This window comes from Haliaeetus albicilla, chromosome 10, assembly GCF_947461875.1.
Source record: "Haliaeetus albicilla chromosome 10, bHalAlb1.1, whole genome shotgun sequence".
Classification (NCBI taxonomy): Eukaryota; Metazoa; Chordata; class Aves; order Accipitriformes; family Accipitridae; genus Haliaeetus; species Haliaeetus albicilla.
The window spans coordinates 20,751,894-20,770,373 of NC_091492.1; the positions used below are offsets into that span (position 1 = coordinate 20,751,894).

General features: G+C 47.7%; 1 protein-coding gene across 2 annotated transcripts in view; it reads left to right on the plus strand.

Moving 5' to 3' along the window:
* Nucleotides 1-18,480, plus strand: part of NECAB2 (N-terminal EF-hand calcium binding protein 2) — a 98,219-nt gene that overhangs the window by 5,428 nt on the left and 74,311 nt on the right. Inside the window, exons 1-2 of one of the 2 annotated variants that reach the window (XM_069793726.1) lie at nucleotides 5,551-5,797; nucleotides 15,548-15,572. In XM_069793726.1, the coding sequence (XP_069649827.1) occupies nucleotides 5,600-5,797; nucleotides 15,548-15,572 (223 nt within the window). In that variant the 5' untranslated portion in view covers nucleotides 5,551-5,599. Of the gene's footprint in view, nucleotides 1-5,550; nucleotides 5,798-15,547; nucleotides 15,573-18,480 lie in introns of those variants that run through there. The other variant, XM_069793727.1, reaches the window with a different exon arrangement.

Below are 18,480 nucleotides of genomic sequence, written 5' to 3' on the forward strand. Positions count from 1 at the left end.
GTCCTCCCACAAATGTGGCCAGAGGTGGTATCTGCTGGGCAAAGGAGGAAATTACTTTAGAAATTAGTTATGAGGGCATGAGCGATGGGAAAAAATGCCAGTCCCTCCCTCTCCGCTTTTGCTATGAAGAAGCTTGATAGCTCTATTTTCAATACATTTACAGACACATTTTGCCTATTAAAATAATGTAAATTAATAGTTTTATGTTGCAGTTGGGGAGAACACATGAGGTCAATTATAAAGAGGCATTAATTTATTTAGGTGCAATAAATCAACTGCTTCTTTAATTGGTGGTCATGCCCACACACAGGCTTATGAATCTGAAAGTCTACAATTCCCCATTTCTGTGCTTTTTATACTGTTACATATGATCCGATATGAGGTGTACCAGGCACGAGAAACAAAGGGTAATTTTGAAAGGTCACTAGAAATGGATTAGCTTATTCCAAGGGTTCTTAATAGTTCTGACCTAAATTGCATGTTGAAAGGAAAAATATTTTGGTCTGCTTTATGTGAACACTATTATAATTAATAAACATGCCAGAAAATTGTTACAATATCTCTTCCCTACAGCTACACAATCACAAGCTCTATCAAGTCAGTGACCTGTAACTTTAAGCAAGGGCGGGGGGGTGGGTTTTGGTGTTAAATGCTCATTTTCTCAATTGCCAAAACAACAGAGCTGGGTAACACCCCCTCAATAACCAAACAAACAGGCTAAAACCCACCAAACCAAAACCAACCTCTGAATATATGTAGCAGCCATCAGCAGAAGGATTTTACCTGCTGTTTGCCTGCATCCCTGCACCTCAGAATAACAAAAATGCAATGTTCTTTGGTTTTTAAGATTTCCACTAAATGTTGGCAGCTTGCCTGGGGAGGAAAGGCCATGCCTGGAGCTGGCGTGGAGCCCCCAGCCCAGGTGTCTTGAATTTCACAGAATGCCCAGAGCTTGGGAGAAGCTGCACAGCTCCTAGGCCCTCTCAGGGATGAGCCTGTGTATGTCTTGCAAGGTGTCTCTTATGATTTGGAGCTTTGATTTTTTATTTATTTGGGGTCTTTTTGGTTTTGGTTGGGGTTTTTTTTTCCTCTTCTTCTTCTAATAGTGGTAATTGCTCATACTGCTCGGGAGAACCGTCTCAGAGCTCTAGGGAAGTCTGGGCATCTGAGGACTATGATCTCCTAATGCTGCAGGAGTTCTATTTGACAGTGAGGTTAGTCCAGGTAATTCCCCTTTACAAGGTTTCCCAGATATCTAGGGGTTGGCTTTAGGATTAAAACCAGGAATAACCTGAACTCTCACATTGTGCCTGGTCTCCATTTGTAGCAGCCAGTTGCACTGGGTGGGCTGAGTAATTCCTCAGAAAAACCCTTTTGGTTGTCTGCTTTCACACAGGAGTGCTTTAAAAGAGGGGTTTTTTGCTCATTAGTGTAACTGCAGTTGGAAGAGGCTCTGGAGGTATTTAAAGTCAAAGTCTACATTTTATCTTAAAGCAAGACCCAGTGTAGCACTCTAAGATCAATGTGACGTAAAATGATGCATCTGAAGCTTCATACTCGCTTTGGTTCCTGCCCTGATTGTAGGGCCTGGATCAGAAACCCTGATCCCAGTGACAGCGGTGGACTCGATGCTTTATTGGCGGTGTGGGTGAGCTGTGTTACCCAAACGGTCAGCGCTGCATCCCTCAACTTGCAGAGGGGAGGCGCTTTGTTGTAGTTTTGGGAGTTAACATAGATTGCATGTGTACGTGGTCTCCCTGTGTCTTCTTCAGTCCAGACAGGTGCGTTACCTTGGTGCTGTTGGCAGTGTGAGGTTTTCAAGCTGGGGTATAAATTTGTTATAAAATCACCCAGTGATTACACGTTGTATTATAATAAACCTAAATTAGTGCAGGGACTAAAGTGGCATTTCAGCCTCCAGGCTGGGCAGGCAAGGTTGCTCTGCCTAATTCCCATCTCTGTAACAGGGTTGCCATTTCCCCTTCCAGCCATCGAACTGTTGGATTAACCTCAATCCCTCAGTCATTAGTAAATATTAGTAAGTCATATGTGACATTTTGCACTAAGTGAGGCTGCAGGTCCTGCCTGTTGGAAGTTTTTAATTAAATAAAGGTCCCTGCTGTGCACAGAGGGGCAGGGGGGAGAAGGCAGAATTCAAAGGAGAGATGAAAGCTGCTGTCTGTGCCTGCCACGCTGAGGTGCAGGCAGGACTTCAGCTCTGCCTCGGACCTTTCTTTCAGAGAAGCCCTTGGGTTCTTCAGGTGGCCTCTCATCTGAAATTACAGCACATGGTTTGAGCTCCTGCTCCAATAGCCTTTCCAGAAGCTGCTGGAAAATAGTGGGTGTAGCACCTGAATAAAGCCCCTATGAAAGCTGGTAGAGCAAACATCACCGGTGATGGGGTAAACCAATGCTCTGGGCTGAGCACCACGTACACCAGGGAGGAAAAACTGTTGGGCCAAGATCAGGCTTGAAACCGGAATAGCAATAGCCTTTTCTTCAGATCTCGGAGTTTCTGAACTTGGAGCTGGGGTGTGGGAGAATATGTCTGATCTCTCTCAGCCTTCAACAACCTCCCTGTCCTTACTGTATCCTTCATTTATAAGACTGTAGTGGTCTGGGACCACGCGTGTGCCTGGCAAGCGCAGCAGTGAGGAAGGTCACTGTTAAACATCAAGGAAGAGAAGGTGGAGCTGCAGCTGCTGCCTTTCCCCCTGCAGCTCGCCCTTACTGCCGTCGGACAGGGTTTAAGCTCTCTGCCCGCCGAGCAGTGCCGAAAGCAAAATGCCACCGGGTCAGCGGTGGAGACAGCAGGCTGTGCTGCATGCTGGGCTCTGCTGCTGTTGGGCACTGCATGGCCTGAGCACTCTGAGTCTATCAAGACCTGTAATTAATGCTTTCTGCTTTCACTGGGATGCACTTTGCCTGGATTTAACTGTGCTTTTTTGTTGTCTCCTCTCTATTGTCTCCTATTTATTGCTATGACACTCAGCATCTGCGTTACGCATACGCATAAAACTTTCAAGGCAACCAGTGGCTGTTGGTGGACCTGCTTTCTTCAACCTTAAGGAAAGAGCAAAAAGTGTGCTGGATGCCAGGGGGCAGCAGCTAGAGAGGCAGGCAGGTGTCCTACAGCAGGCAAAACCTTATTGTCTCCACCTGTCCATCATTTGTTTGCTTTCTTCTTCTGGCCCTGGTTGATGGCTGTTTGCTGGGCACCCTGGCAGTGCCGTGACTGGTAGCACAGGGTGGCGGGAGAGGCTGGCAAAGCTCTGATGCCTTGGCTGCAGTTGTGTTTATTTGCACAGGACAGTGTCCCATCTCCCTTGGCAAGAAGCAGGGGATGAGTTTTGGCACACCGACTCCACCCTGAGGTCTGTGCCTTTGCCCTGCCCCTTGGCTGTGGTGTGACAAGTGGGATGGGACCAGTCTGAGCACACACCTTTGGAATTCCTGTGCTCTCAGCTGGCTCAGATAAGTACGAAGTTGTCTTTTCCATTTATTCCTCAATGGGAGACTTCAACCTCATGGAAACCTGGGAATAACCGAGCCCATAGCAATTTGGCTCGTTAACTTCCCAGTGCGAATGGCTGGCTTCTTTCTAATATCTGAGTTGCTGAAACTCTTTCTATCTAGATCCATTTGGGAGGAAAAATGAGTATTTAAATTCCATAGAGCCAGTTTTGACATTAACAAGAACTGATTTTTTACAAAAGCACAGAAATAGCCCCAAACTTCCAAGCCAAGTAATGGATCTTCATGGCACACAGAAAAGATAATTCAAAGAACCTTATTTATAAACTTACTCAGGAAATAGTTTTAAATAACGAGCATATAGTAATCCTAAACTGGGTGTGATAAAGACAACCTGAACCAGCCATTTAGCCATGTCTAAAGGAGAAAGAAGCGTATAAATAATCTGAGGATTGTACAAAAGAGAGCAATAATTCAGGCCATAAGGGGTAAGGGCCGATCAGCACCAGCAGTCGGTGCGTAGGGATCCAGCCCACCTAAGCTGGTGGCAAGGATGGTAAAATGTGTCTTGCCTTAGATTATCTTTGCTGTGAGATGTAAGTGGGGATTGAGCAATGGTTGGGTTGCACACCAGCCTGCTCTGAGCATTCCTGTAAATGAACACAGAGCCATTAAAGTGTTCCATGTAGCTCCCACAAGCCAACATAAACCCCCTGAACTTCTTCCATTTTCCCCCATTAATTTTGTATTGCTGAAGAAGAAGGAAACCTTGAAGGGCGAGAGTTTGGTGAAAGAGGGGCTCAGCCCATGGGTGTTCTGGCCTACTGCCACACTTCTCTGTGCCCCATCTATTTAAAAGTCTTTCAAAAGCCTCCAGCCATTATCCGTGTACTCCAGCAGAGAGAATGGGGCTCCCACTCGCTTTTCTTTGAGTGGCAGCTGAGAGGAAAATGTGCATTCCCCCACCTATCACTTCAAACACAGAAGTTTCACCCTAATTTACCCAAATAAAGATGGGTGGTTAGAAGAAGAGGCTAAATAATACCTCCAGGTAGGCTTTGCTGGGGGGTCTGGGCTCTGGTGCACTGCAATATATAAGCTCTGTTTCAAGAAATCATTTATTTCTGGTTTTTTTTTTCTCTTAAAGCAGTAGCTGGTCAGGCCTTTGGGAGTGATCAAGCTGTTCGTTGTTTGGAGATCAGGCACAGGGCTCAGCGTGGGAAGTGTGTAATGCTTGCATGGGGGTGCCAGGCTTGCTGGCTTCTGCGTCAGAGATGTTCAAATCTGGGGATGTGGCCCTTACAGGGCATGAGGCCCCCTAGAGCTGCCTGTGAGAGGGTCTGGCTGCCGTGGGTGGGCAGGGGGGAAAGGCCATTCGGAGCCTGTGGCAGCTCCAGCGCTCTGGGGAACCCTCCGAGAGGGTCTGGGTCGGAGCTCTCTGGCTTTGGTGCCTTTCTGGGTCTGAACTCAAACTGGGAGGGAGCATCTGCTCAAGTGTGGAGCAGCAGATGAAATGATTTAGTGTCAATTTGGCCAGAGGACTTACTGCCCCTACTGCAAGTCTAGATCTTGACCTGTGTAGGTGAGCACAGGAGTATCACCAAGGAATATCCTCACAATAGAGAATGACAGGATTAGAAATATTTGTCCGGCTGAGCACCGCGATGATGAGCTCTGTAGCCACGAATGCTGCCATACCCCAGCTGGAATCGCTGGCTATTCATTGTACAGGGACTTTTTGGAGTAGGGCTAGAGGGTCAGGAGCAAGTTTTATTTCCCAGCAAGAAAATTGTTCTCTGCTCTCCGTACAAAGAGCTGCGAAAATCTGTTGTGGGGGTAGGGAGGCTGCAGAGGGCAGAGGGCATGCCATAGGAATACTCTTTTTAGATAGAGAATGCCTAAAAGGATGCTTTATGTTGGAGCGGGGGGGGGACACACGCAGGCAGCACCCACCGGAGCTGCTCCAGGGTGACATACCCCCCTTCCCCCCCCTTACTTTTCGGGCAGGACCCCCCCCGGCCCGCCGTCCGCCGTGTGGCGGTGGGAGGAGGAGGAGGAGGGGGAGGAGGAGGAGGAGGAGGAGGAGGGGGATGTCCCCGGCTCCGGCATGAGGCCGGGCTGAGCGATGTGCGAGCAGGCAGCGCGTTACTGCCGGGCCGGCGTGCAGAGGCTGCTGCGCAAGCCTCCGCCGGCGCTCCGCGGGCTGGACGGGCTGCTGCGCTGGGTGGTGGCCAGGATGAGCGACAAGGGGGTGGCCGAGCGGGAGCTGCTCAGCCCGGGAGCCGCCGCCGCGCAGAGGAAGGGCACCTCCGTCATCCTCGATGTGAGTGTACCCCGCGGCCGGCTCCCGCCCCCCTCACCCCTCCCGGCCCGCATCCCGCACCGGCTCGGGATCGGGGTTAGTCCTCGGGGCCGGCGACCCCCGCGGGCGGGCGCGGCGGTGCAGCCCGGGCGCCGGACCCCCTCGGCCCGGGTCCCGCGCCCACCCGAGCGGCTCGGGACGGGCGTTGTTTCCCGGGTTCTGCGTCTCCCGGCCCGGCTGGGCAAGAGGCTGCACGCCGGCTCCTGCGTCCCCCTGCCCGGCTCCCGCAAGCGCAGGCTGCCCGGCACGGGAGCGCACCGCGGTTCCCGCACCCTCCTTGCCGGATCCTGCGCCCCCCGACCGCCTCGGCAGCAGCAGGGTTACTCCTCGGATCCTGCATCCCAGGCCGCTTGGGGATGGGATGGGATGGGGCGCAGCCCAGGTCCCGCAGCTCCCGGACTGGCTGGGCGAAAGGGGCAACCCCTTTCCAGATCCTGTGCCCCTGGGCTGGCTGGGCATGGGCTTGCAGCCCGCGTCCTGCGCCCACTTGTCTGGACCTTGCACCTCCTAAACTGGCTGGGCACTAGGGGTGCAGCCCGGGTCCTGCATCCCCTTGCCCTGCGCACCCTGGGACAGTTGGGAATAACTTGCACCTTGGTTCTGCATCTCCTGGACCGGCTGCATGCGGGGGTGCAGTCTGGATCCTGTACCCCCTTTCCTGAGCCCTCCGTGCCCAAGGTGGCTGGGCATGAGGGTGCAGCCCGGGTCCCGCATTGGGTTTTGACTGGCTGGGCATGGGGATGTAGCCTGTATCCTTTATCTCCTTGCCAGGATCCTGCACCCTCTGGACGGGCTGGGCGTGGGGGTACACCTTGTTTCCTGCACCGTCTGTACCAGCTGCGCATTGGGGTACACGCCAGGTCCTGCAGCCCCTTTCCCAGGTCCTGCACCCCCTGAACCAGCTCGGATGGGGAGGCACTGTAGGTCCTTAATCCTGGTATTAGCTTGACTGGATGGGGATGCAGGACTGCAGGGTCCTGCAAACCTCCCAGTCTTGCACCATGGGTTGCGGCAGGTTAGCTGGGCATAGGGTTGCAGCTCAGGTCCTGCATCTGCCCCAGGTCCTGGACCCCAGTCCCTGAAGGGCTGCAGCTGTGAGAGGCTGGGCAGCGTGGTCCTGGATGCCTGCGAGTGTGTGCGACCCGGGACTCCCTTACCCAGGTTTGGGGGGGCAGGCAGGGGCCTGCTTAGTGCCTGGGCTGAGGTATTTATAGACTTCTTGATTAGGGAGCTAACGAGGCTGTTTGCACTTAAACGAACGGGGAGAACAGGGTGGAATCAACTGGAATGCAAACGGTGTAATTACACAGTCTTTCTGCAGCATCTAGTGATTAAACACATAGATCCTCAGCTTTGCTATCTCCTAGCTTTAAAAAAAAATGTAGTGAATGCAAAAATAAACTACTGAGGCATTGGCTGTAGTAAAGGATAACTCACGCTCTCCTCCAGCCTCCTCGGACTTAGGCAGTAGTAGCTCTTCCAGGCAAGCTCTTGCATTTTCTAAATAATTTGGTGAATCTTCTACTATGTCCCTGGTAGGCATCAGCATGGGCTGGCAAATCCAAAACTCATTAAAACTCTGAGGACCCTGGGCTGATAGACATTTCGGTTCCCTGAATGAACTGGTGCAGTTGTGTCTATTGAGGTGCCCAAAGCAGCTCAGAGCGTTTGATGGATGGTCCTGCCTGGTGAAATGGGCCAGCAGGTGGGCAGCTCCGGGCTGTGTGAAATGTTGCTTCATGGGCAAACTGAAAGGAAAAATGCAATGTCTTTTAAGTTAACTTGTCTGCTTCTGGGTTTGGTTGGGCTTTGGTTTTGTTTGGGGGTTTTTTTTACCTGCCCTGAAATTACCAAATTTTACAACAATCTGGAATCTGGGCTTCAGAGCATAAATGCAATGGGGAAGCAACGTTAAGTTTGTACAAAAAGTTCTTGAGTTAGGACTGTTTTTCCACCAAAATGGTATCTTATCTGTTCAACTTTACCATCTTTAAATGGACTTTTTTTTTCACTTTGAGGTTTGAGCTGAGAAAATGAGCCATGAACTTTCAGAAATACAATAGAGCTGGGTGTGCAGCTCCTGATCCTTTTTCCCTTTCATAATGGGAATGGAAGCCCTTTCTCACCTGCTAAAAGTAGAAATGGATGCTGGAAATGTAAGGTTTGAGGGGTCGGGGTTTTTTCCCCCCTCCTTCCTTAGAATTTGCTTCTCTCCTTTTTCTCCAGTTACAATAGAAACATCAATTGAAGCTGTAGCTTTGCTGTAACAGGCTTTTCAAGTGCACTGTGAGACCCCCCCCCTCCCCCCCTTTCATAGAAAGAGTTTAAATATGGGAACACACATTTAGGTTAATTTTCACACATTAGCAGGTAAGTAACAAGGATCCCACTGAATTCTCAGGGATGAGAACGTGCCTTCCAATTAACTCATTCATGTTTTTGCGTTACTTGGATGTGCTGGGGAAGCAGCGAGTCCCAGCCACGCAGCAGTGCGGCTTCTCCGTGGGTGGGGATGAAGTAAAAGGCCTGTAAGATTTTACATTTAACTAACCTGTTTGCACAAGCTGGTGTGCTATGTAGGCAGTTCATTGGGGGCTGGGGAAAGAGGATTAAGCTTGGTTTTGGCTATGAATTAGACAAGATGGCTCTGACCCTAATGGTACCTTAGTCAGTTTTTCTTCCTCTTCTGTTCTGGCTTTCCTCTCACTCAACCATCCCCGAAGCGCTTGTTCTGACTCCTCCAGAGTGTGAGGGTGGCTGGTGGGTCAGTACAAAGTTCCCTACGCCCTTTCCACCTGTCGTGGTTTAACCCCAGCCAGCAACTAAGCACCACGCAGCCGCTCACTCACTCCCCCCCATCCAGCAGGATGGGGGAGAAAATCGGGAAAAGAAGTAAAACTCCTGGGTTGAGATAAGAACAGTTTAATAGAACAGAAAAGAAGAAACTAATAATGATAATGATAACACTAATAAAATGACAGCAGTAGTAATAAAAGGATTGAAATGTACAAATGATGCGCAGGGCAATTGCTCACCACCCGCCGACCCGCACCCAGCCAGTCCCCAAGCGGCGAATCCCTGCCCCCCACTTCCCAGTTCCTAAACTAGATGGGACGTCCCATGGTATGGAATACACCGTTGGCCAGTTTGGGTCAGGTGCCCTGGCTGGGCATGAGAAGCTGAAAAATCCTTGACTATAGTCTAAACACTACTGAGCAACAACTGAAAGCATCAGTGTTATCAACATTCTTCACATACTGAACTCAAAACATAGCGCTGTACCAGCTACTAGGAAGACAGTTAACTCTATCCCAGCTGAAACCAGGACACCACCAAAGAAACAAAACTGTGGTGTTGTGGGGCAAAACTGAAGGCTGAGGAAGAACAAAATACAAGGGGGTTAGATGTCTTCTGCCATCAACCTGGCTACTACCACTTGGGGGATGAATCTTAACTTTGGGCTAGTTTCAGTGTTTTTCTTTTATTTTGCCTGTGTCTTTTTAGGTAAAGGATTAAAAAACGTTGAATAATGTTTACTAGTTCAGCTCAAAATCATAGATTTCCAAGTGTAAAAAATAGCTAAAATTGCATATTAACTAAACCCTGCTAACAAACTAATGAAGAAGATATTTAAGTCCTAAGCATTGCCTAAAGTAGGCAGCAAATAAAACTAGGGAGTGACAGATGCTCTTCAGTGGTGGTCATAGATCAAGTGGAGGTGATGTGTCACTCCAGGAACCTGGAGAACATCACTTTGCATTTAATGGTCAGCTCTTACAATGTCAGTCAAATCAGCATAAGGGGTTGGGGTTGAGCAAAGGGTCTGTACCCATCCTGTGCTCGCCCTCAGGTGTCTGCCTCTGGGTGTTTGTTCCGTGGGTCTGGATTGCACACAGCTGCTCTGTCCGCAAGAGCCAAAAACTTAGGGTTGGCAGCATGTGTAATCTGCTGTAGATAACTAGTGTCTATCCGCAGCTTATGATGTGGGATTGTGGTAATGCTACATTTTCTCTCTGCCTTCTGGGCTGCTCGAAGATGCCCCGACCTTCCTTCTGCACCCATGAGGACAAACCCCCTTTATTAAAAGGAAGCTGAATCTGTCATGGTGCTGCTCAAATCCACATGTGGTGGTGGTGGCATTCCCAGTCGAGAGCAAATCCTCAGATGTCACAAGACTTATGAAAAGAAGAATATAGTGTGCGTGGGTAAGCCTATATCAGATCATATTTGCTGAGTGTGAATGAGTCCACATGCAATATAGAGCTGAGGTGGATGGCTCCCAAGGCATGGGAAATGTCTAGACAGGTATTGCTCTGTCTGGGAGTAGTTCAGTGCTGACTTACAGACTGTCCTTACTCATCTCTTCCTGCCTTCACATCTCTGTCAAAAACCTGTGATGACAGCAGGAATGTGAACTCCAGCTCATGTAAGACCTGCAGGCAGAGGTGCTCCCTCTGGTTTACGCCAGGGAGAGCCCGTTGAAGACCTCATCTCCTACTTGGCACCTAAAATAAGGGTCAGCATTTGGTATGGGTGAGCATCCCCATGGCAGGACTGTGCACTCCAAGGGGCACTGGCAGCCCTGCCTCCTTTCTGGCTTTGCCAATGGTGACTAAGTGCATTGCTTTTTGGCTTTATTTTAAATGCCCTTGAAAAAAGCGGTGCCATTCATTTCAGGTCAGATGAAGCTTTCTGTTTCATCTGCTCTGTCTTTTGCTGAAAACTAATTTTGACCCTTACCTGCCTCTTCCCTTCTTTGACAGGGTCAGAAAGATCATTTCAAATCCAGCTCTCCTGCTTAGGGCTCCTCTTGCACCCTCTCTTAAGTGGCCAAATCTGATTTGCACTTCTTCACCCCCATGGGATTGAGCAAGGAGTTTGGATAGAAGATATAGAGAATTTGGTTTGTGCCAAGGGTGTGTTTCCAAATGTAGATCCAAAAACTGGCACAGTTTTCCAACTGTTTTGTCAACGATGCAATTTCCAGTGCAGCCCTAACTAGCAAAACTATTGCAGCCACAGGAATCCCTTCCCAATCCCCTTCTGCTTTGACCTTTTTTCCTTCTGTGGTTTGTTTGGGTTTTGATTTTTGTTGGTTTGTTTTTTTTAAGGTTGATTCACTCCTCCTTGTATCCTTGCTTACCTTCTCACTTCTCTGAGTGAACAGGGAAGGCTATTTTCCTCCTCCTCCATCCTCCCTATGCAAAATCCATGGTTTGAAATCGTCCCCTCGAGCCACGCTGGCAGGGCATGGCTGGGCTCTGTGCGTTTGGGGTTTGCTCACTGCAAGGTACATAATTGCAAAGAAGAGTTCAGCCTTTCTCTTCTGTTCTTCAGGGCTTTGTAAGCAGGTGCTTGAAACGGAGCTGCACCCAGGGCCAACATTTATGGAAAACTAACTTCTAGTGCTGTGAAGGTGGTAACATCAAACGTAATTTTTACCTGTCTCATGCAACTCTTATTTAGGACAGCTACGTAAAGTCTAAGGAGAAGGTGAGAGTGAAAGGAAAGGCTAGGACATGGTGTTAACTGCTCTTCTCTTGGGGAGGTAAAAAAAAAAAGTGCTTTGGAATGGGAAAAATGCCAGGAGACCTGGAGCTCTGTAGCAGCCTTGCTCCGCGGGGAGCCACTCCAGACAGGACAATATTTCCACACCAATGGTATATTTCTTACTGAAACACTAAAATCAAACCTTTCCCCTTGCATGGGGAAAGCTCATTAGCCTGATGGTGTCTAAAGATGTAGTCCAAAGTGGCAAAGCTTCAGGTCAGTATTTTCTTGTGTTATTACTGGGAAGAGCAATATAGAGAGGTTGTAGGAGAGGAAGTTCCTACCGGTACCTTGAGTTCGAGAGCTAAAAGCCATATCTGATATAAAACCTTGTCTTGGCTCCAAATGCGGTGTCAAGACTTGTAGGGAGAGGAACAGAAAGGAAGGACAGGAATGTAGGAACATAATGAACAGAGTAATTGGGTTTTTAGGTATATCTGGGTATCTGGATGCTTTCTCATCCATAGGCTTTCCTCACCCAGGAGACTTAGCTTTGGTTTGTCCTTGATTCTGCACCAAGATTATGATGGAAAACAAAATTCTAGCTCCATTGCACTCTAAGTCAACATCATATTAACCTGCTGAAGGGATAATAAACTCTACAAACCCTATAATAATTCCTAGGCTTGTTGGGGGAGTGCTTATGTGAATTTAATAAAATTGCTGAGAAAACCTGCATTAAGCAGCCTCCAATGTCGTACATTCTCATCCAGGAGCTTTGAGAAGGCAGAACTGAATGTTTAAATTTGAAACCATCATATTTTTTTTTTTCAAGTTTATTATTACCACTAGCATTTTGAGTTGCTCACTTCTGCCAGCCAAATATCTGTAGTAACCATTTGAGAGTACAGCAAAAATGTACATTTAAAAAAAATTATTGGAAATCTTGGCAGAGTTTGCTTGCTCTAAATAGATTTTATATTCATCTAGATACCTGGTAAATGGAGTAAGTATGCTGCAGACAGCAAACTGCATGCATTGCCTGTGTAAATCCTATAAAATGGGTTAATGTGGGCCATATTGTGTGTATCCTGTGGGCTCACGTTGCGACTTATCCTATGCTTCAGGAGACTTGCTAAGTAGGTTTAAAGCGTAGCTGATAGGGGAGATATTTGCTGTAGTACTTTTTGCACTGGATAATTTCTCATTTACCATCTCAAAGCAGCGTGTTACCCTGATGGTTGGAGAACTGGGGGTGATGGAGCAGAAAGAGCATCCCTGGTCAGGCTTTGCAGTGCTGCCGGCTCATTTTGTGAAGCCCTTGGCCCCTGGGGACGGTCCTCGGCCAGGGTGGAGGTGCAGGAAGCCAATCGCTGCCAAGGGCCTGGCAGGACAGGGCGTTTCTCCATCAATATTTCACTGCCTCCACTCTCGCTGACCTCCAGGGCTGATGCCTTGACTAAATCTAAGTGACATTGCTGCTGAGTGAGAGTAGCAGTGATGGAGTTACTGCAAGCCTGCAGAGAGTGACGGCGGGGTGGACCCGCTCTGCAGCCTCAGTGTTGGAGATGATGCAGCACCCTTGCTTGCAATGCCTTCTTCCTGGAGTTGGTTGGAGCTTTCCTTTCCCCAAGCTCCCTGGGAGCCTGGCACTGAGCAGCCCTCGGGGGTTTGACCCACTGGTAGTAGGGGAGGTGTGAGGGGCTGCAGTTTCCCTTCCATGACGACATCTTACACCTTTCCCTTACCAAAAGTACGCCGCATCCTTCCCACAGCGCAACAACTAATTCAAGACGTGAACAGAGGGCACCTTCAGGTTGTGTGTGGGAGGCCACTCTTGTTTGCTGAGCTAGAGCGTAAATCCTGGGTCTTCACAGAAGCAGTGTTTTTGACAGCATTACCAGTCTATCATGGAGTATATTATGTCTTTATCAGCCTCCCGATGCTCATTCCAGTGTTCATACCTTGATGTACTCCCTGCCTGTGCTGACAGATTACTTTATCTCAAATTGCTTTCCCTCCAGGTGTCCTCTTTGAAATTTTTTTTGTGTCTGCAAATTTTAGGTGGGCCAATTAAGTTGGAAGAATAAATCTTGCTCATTAGCAATAAAAACTAAACAGCTTGGTCCTGTAGAATAAACCTTGGTGGGTAACACAGCTGATGTGATGTTCCATCAACGTGTTCGTGTACAAATAGTCATACTTTCTAGGAGTATCTAGGGGATTTAAAGCCCTAAAAAGTTCACTTAGTGAAGCCAGACATAAATACTTGCATTATTAACATTTCTTCCATTTCTTAATTATTTTTTTTTCTTCTTGCTCTGAGAGTTCATTGCAAGGTTGGTGGCTCCACAGAGCAGAGCACTGCAGATTGAGCCTTTATCTCACTTTAAGCTACATTTTACCTATTGTTTTTGCCTTCCTGTTCTCCCTCTGCCAGTTGTGCTTAGCAGGGTGGCGATCCCCCACAGGACCTTAAAATAGACATAGCTGCTCCTGCGTTAGACTCGATGTAATGTCTTTGTTTCAAAGTGGTGGGAACAGTAATAGAAGGATGTGGCGATGAAACAAAAAAAAGCCAGAAATAATCAGCATCTAGAAAGAAAAGTACCTCATCTGGAGGTGCTCATGGGGAGTGAGGAGTTGGGGTGTCCAAGCCAGGAAAAGAGGAATATTTCATACTCTGGGCAGGGCATATTGTGCATGTCTGGGTGATGTGTGCCAAAGCCACGGGGCTTGCTGGGGTTCTGCTTGTCCTGCCTGGCTTTATTCTTTCTTCCCATAGACAAGCCATGACTGGCCGGCCCTTCAAAACCCATATTTAACCTCAATGAAGTCCATAAGTGTGGAGATAGGTAGGATTTCCCCCCAAAACTTCTAATTGCTCTAAAAAACTGAAGGTCAGCCCAAGAAGTAAGCAGTTTTGGAGTGGTCACAAGCTGTAATCCTAGCAGAGTTTTTATGACCCGCTCTTGAAGCTGGGACACAGTGACTCCAACCATTTGGGTCTGGCTTAAGCAGAGGGTGTTTGCCTCTGCTGAAGTACACCAGAAAGTCCAGCTTTGACTTTGCCCTATGCAGCCTAGGAAGAACTTTGGGCAAAAGAATGATTCATGTTCCTTAATTAAGCCATGTTCACTTAAATAGCACATTCTGCAATTCAATTTGTCTCTTGGGTTTCTTGTTTTGTGCAGCAGTTTCTCTTCTGATATTTTTTTTTTGTAATGATTTTGTGACCCAGAAAATAAGAGGTTCCATTTTACGGCTGACTCTGATCTGTCCTACTGGCGCTTTTATTCCCTCTGCAAGGAAATTTCTTTGTACAGCCCAAGTCCCTGCTCTTGCACAAAGTAATAGGGTCAGGTTTGAAGAGATGGTGAGAATGTTATCCCTTTTCTGCCCAGTTTATGAACGTGTTAATTTTTGGTAATTTATGGCCAAACCTGTGCTAGCAGCCATTTTTGGCAGGAACCTCTAAGATTTCAACTCCTACAGAAGCCTTCTGCTATTAATTGCATTGTGTCAGGGGACTACCTGTAAGCTGAGACTAGTCAGAAAAACAGCAGTTGTTTCTCCTGTCTTTCTCCCTGGCAAATTCTACTGTACTACACATTGCTGCAATTTTTTTTCTTCTGAAAGGGCTATCTGATTCCTCTCTGTGGGCTGTTCCTCCGCATTGTAGTTTTAAGTCTAAATATAATCTCCTTCCCACACAGAAAACTTGGTTTTTAAAAAAAAAATATTGTAAATAATTTGTTTCAGAAGTACAGAACTGTGAAACTTGGTTTAAGAGATATTATTGATGCTAGAGAAATTGGCTGGGCTGGTTGCATGGCTGTTGTAATTTTTTTTAATGGGTATTTTTCTTGCGTTGGATCTCTGTTGCTGGCTTTCTTCTGTGAGGGAGATGGGAGATGCTAGAACTGTTGGAAGCATTTTGTGTTACCTTTATTTTGCTAGCTAGCTCCTTTTCCAGCAGTTATTCCAAAGGCAACGATGTTGATACTCTACCTGGCGGTGGTTGTCCATTGTGTGGGTCTGGGAGAGGTAGGCAGAGTCTTGGGAAGAGTGAGCTCAGTAAAGCACCTGAATTGGCTCTTGGGGTGCTGGAGAGTGTGGTCCTGCCCTGTGCATGGGATTGAACATGGTCCTGGTGCTAAGGGCTTCACCCTTTCAAGTGGAACAACATGGTAAAAATGTTTCTCTCTCTTTCAATTCCAGATTTTCAGAAGAGCTGACAAAAATGGTAAGTCTGTACGCTCATATTTCACATTTCTTGATTGAACTTTTGTCAGTATTACCATTTTTCCTGATAGTAACATCTAACTGTTTACACATTCTTCAGTTTACTGGGTCTGACGCTGATATGGTCTAAGCATCAGAAAAGGTTTTGTTGTTTCTTTGGCTGAGATGTTCTTAGAACGAACGTGCTACTGGTGTGCAAGTTGGCTTAGCAAGATCCACCAGGTTTGGGGCTATTTCACAAAGAAGAACATAAAAATAAATCGCAGCTAAGTGATAAGTGAGGGTCCACCTCTCAGTAATCTTGGAATAGCTTTGCAAAACAGACCTAATCTGTGAATATTAGTAGTTTGGTTCCTGAAGGACTGGACACACATCAAGGAGCAACATGTATTGATGTGTGTTTTCAGTCTGTGCCTGCAGAAAGCTGAACAACTTCACTGAGCCTCGTCTTGTTCTTAGATGGGGAGTAACATGGAGGGGGTCTTCATTAAATGACTGGGGATCCTGAAAGAAGAGAGCTGCTCTGCTGTGAGATAACATAGTTATGGGAAAAAGAGGCAATGGGTCCAGTCCCAGGATCTCTCTCCACCGTGAAAAGAAATTTAATTTTAGCTGCTAGCTAAAATCCCAACAGCTAGTCTCCGTTCTTTCCCTGTTGTACAAGAAGGCAATTAAATATGCATCAAAACTGTGTGTGTTTGCAGAGGGACATGTGGGAGGGTTATGCAGAGGAGCATAGGGGAGTGTTCAGCTTTTCCCTACCAGATTTGAAAGAGAGATACCTGATTTCTGCAAGAGCTTGTAGATACATACGTTCACTGCCTCTAGGTAAGGCAGTGAAGGATGCTGTGAGCTGGCTGGCATATAAGCAGCAAATGCCCTGTTAACGTGCGTATTTGGTTACAACAACTGATACAGTAATAAGACATTGAAATTTGTTTGCTTGGGTAAGCTGAGCAGTTGTGCGATGGAAGGAGAATGCTGGGGGAGGGGGGTGGTATGGGGGGAGAGCACCCCAAATGCTGCTTACAGGGAAAAATGAATTTGTGCTCTTGACACCCAGACTGTCACACTTTACAGCCTCCTGAGCACTTAATTGTTGCGTAATTGGAGACCTGGAGGTTTTGTCTGATGAAATATTAGATGCTGCCTCTGAGAGATGCTGCCTGCTTGCTTTCTGCTGGCTGGTGTGCCTGCCCCATGGAGCTGAGTGCCAGGGTTGCCAGCTTGTGGCTTACCTGCCACTTGCTCTCCATCAGGAGAAGCCTGATGAGGTTTTTGGACTACAACTCTCAATGTCTTTGTTGCGTGCAGATAACAGGCTAAAATCTGTGCTTAGTTATTCCCATCTCAGTTTGAAGGTGAAAATGCCACTCCAAACTTCGACCTGTGAAACTGTTCCTTGCTAAACCTGTGTTTAACCTCCCTTCTGCCACAGCCTCCTTCCAGTTTCCAGGACAGCCTTTGCGCAGGGCAGCTGAAATCAAAAGCAGTGACTTTTCTTCTCAATAACAAATGTTACTCTGCTGAACAAAGCTTGAAAGGATGCACTTTAACGTATTGGCCTTGATGTAGTTATTTCCAGTGACTGCTTTTTGAGCTCTGCCAAATGATGCTGCGCTTTTGTTTTAGTCTTGATTAAATTTATAACAGCTGCAATGGGGCTGAAGAATTAGAACTTGAAATACAAAATCATGTCTTGGCTGTTGTGCCAATATTAAGGCTTTTCTAGGATGGGTGAGTGGAGCAGCTCAGAAGTTGCTTTTGAAGTTTTGGTATTCCCGGCTCACCGCAGCACAATGGAAGGACCTGCTGCCTGCCAGGGCCAGACACGTCTTTCCAACCCAGCCAAGAGGGCAAAGCTGTCATTTTGGTGGTTTTACCACGTCACGAGGTTGTGGGGGTTAAATTTCAGTACGGCTCTTGCCACAGGGACAGCTCTCTTGGTGTATTTGGTAGGTGCCAGTGGCAAGCCATGAATCCGTGTCTTGTGGCATGGGTGAAAACTTGGGGAAATGATGAAGCTTTGGACCTGCTTGGTCTGCGCTGGTGATGGGTCTCTGAGAAGAAAGACATACCTTTGAAAGGTGGCGGCTTTTGCTGACCAGTTCCCTTGTTGTTGAAACCCATCCAAATCTCCTGTTTTTGCAACCTTTATACTCTGTTACTAATGACGGGCAAACACTCCCTCAGTGTTTTAGCATGAGTAACAGGTAAAAGCCAAATGAGGTGTTTCCATCAGCAAGAGCAAACCTGTTGTTTTTACCTCTGCCCCTCACCCTGGGAAAAATCTACCCAGCTCCTCTGTGGCTTTCTCCCTGGACGTTCCTTCCCTTTGTAAGGCTTGAGCAAGTGATCCATGCGGATAACGGGCAGGATCACTCCACTGCAGGTGGGCAGGAAGACAGCAAGCAGCTCAGGTACAGCGTGCCACTTAGAAGCATTTTCTTGTCCTGCTCAACCAACCAGTGGGAGTTTAGGTTTGAGCAAAGAAGCAGATTAATACCCCCGAGCTGACCTCAGGGTGTCCATCAGTCAAACTCCTCTCCGTGGAACTGCTGTCCTGCCCAGCAGACGTACTCTCCTGGGGGCCAGATGGTCCGTAACGTAATGCCCATGGGGAGCATTGCTCATGGACAAGTAGTCTTTTTGGTTGGCCTTGCTGTGCAGACATGAATAGGTGTTTGCCCCTTTGGAGGTATTCACCTGGATGCTGTTTGAACAACTTTATTCCATGTTAACCCGTAATATCCCAATTAAAACTCAAGCAGGGATGCTTGCATGGATCAGAAGAACTGGAGCTCTTCTTGTCTGGGTCACAAAATGTTAAAATGAGTGTGGATTGCCAGTGACATGTCTGCCACCCGGTAGCTGTTAATGCGTTGGGTGTAAAGGTGATGGGCTGACTT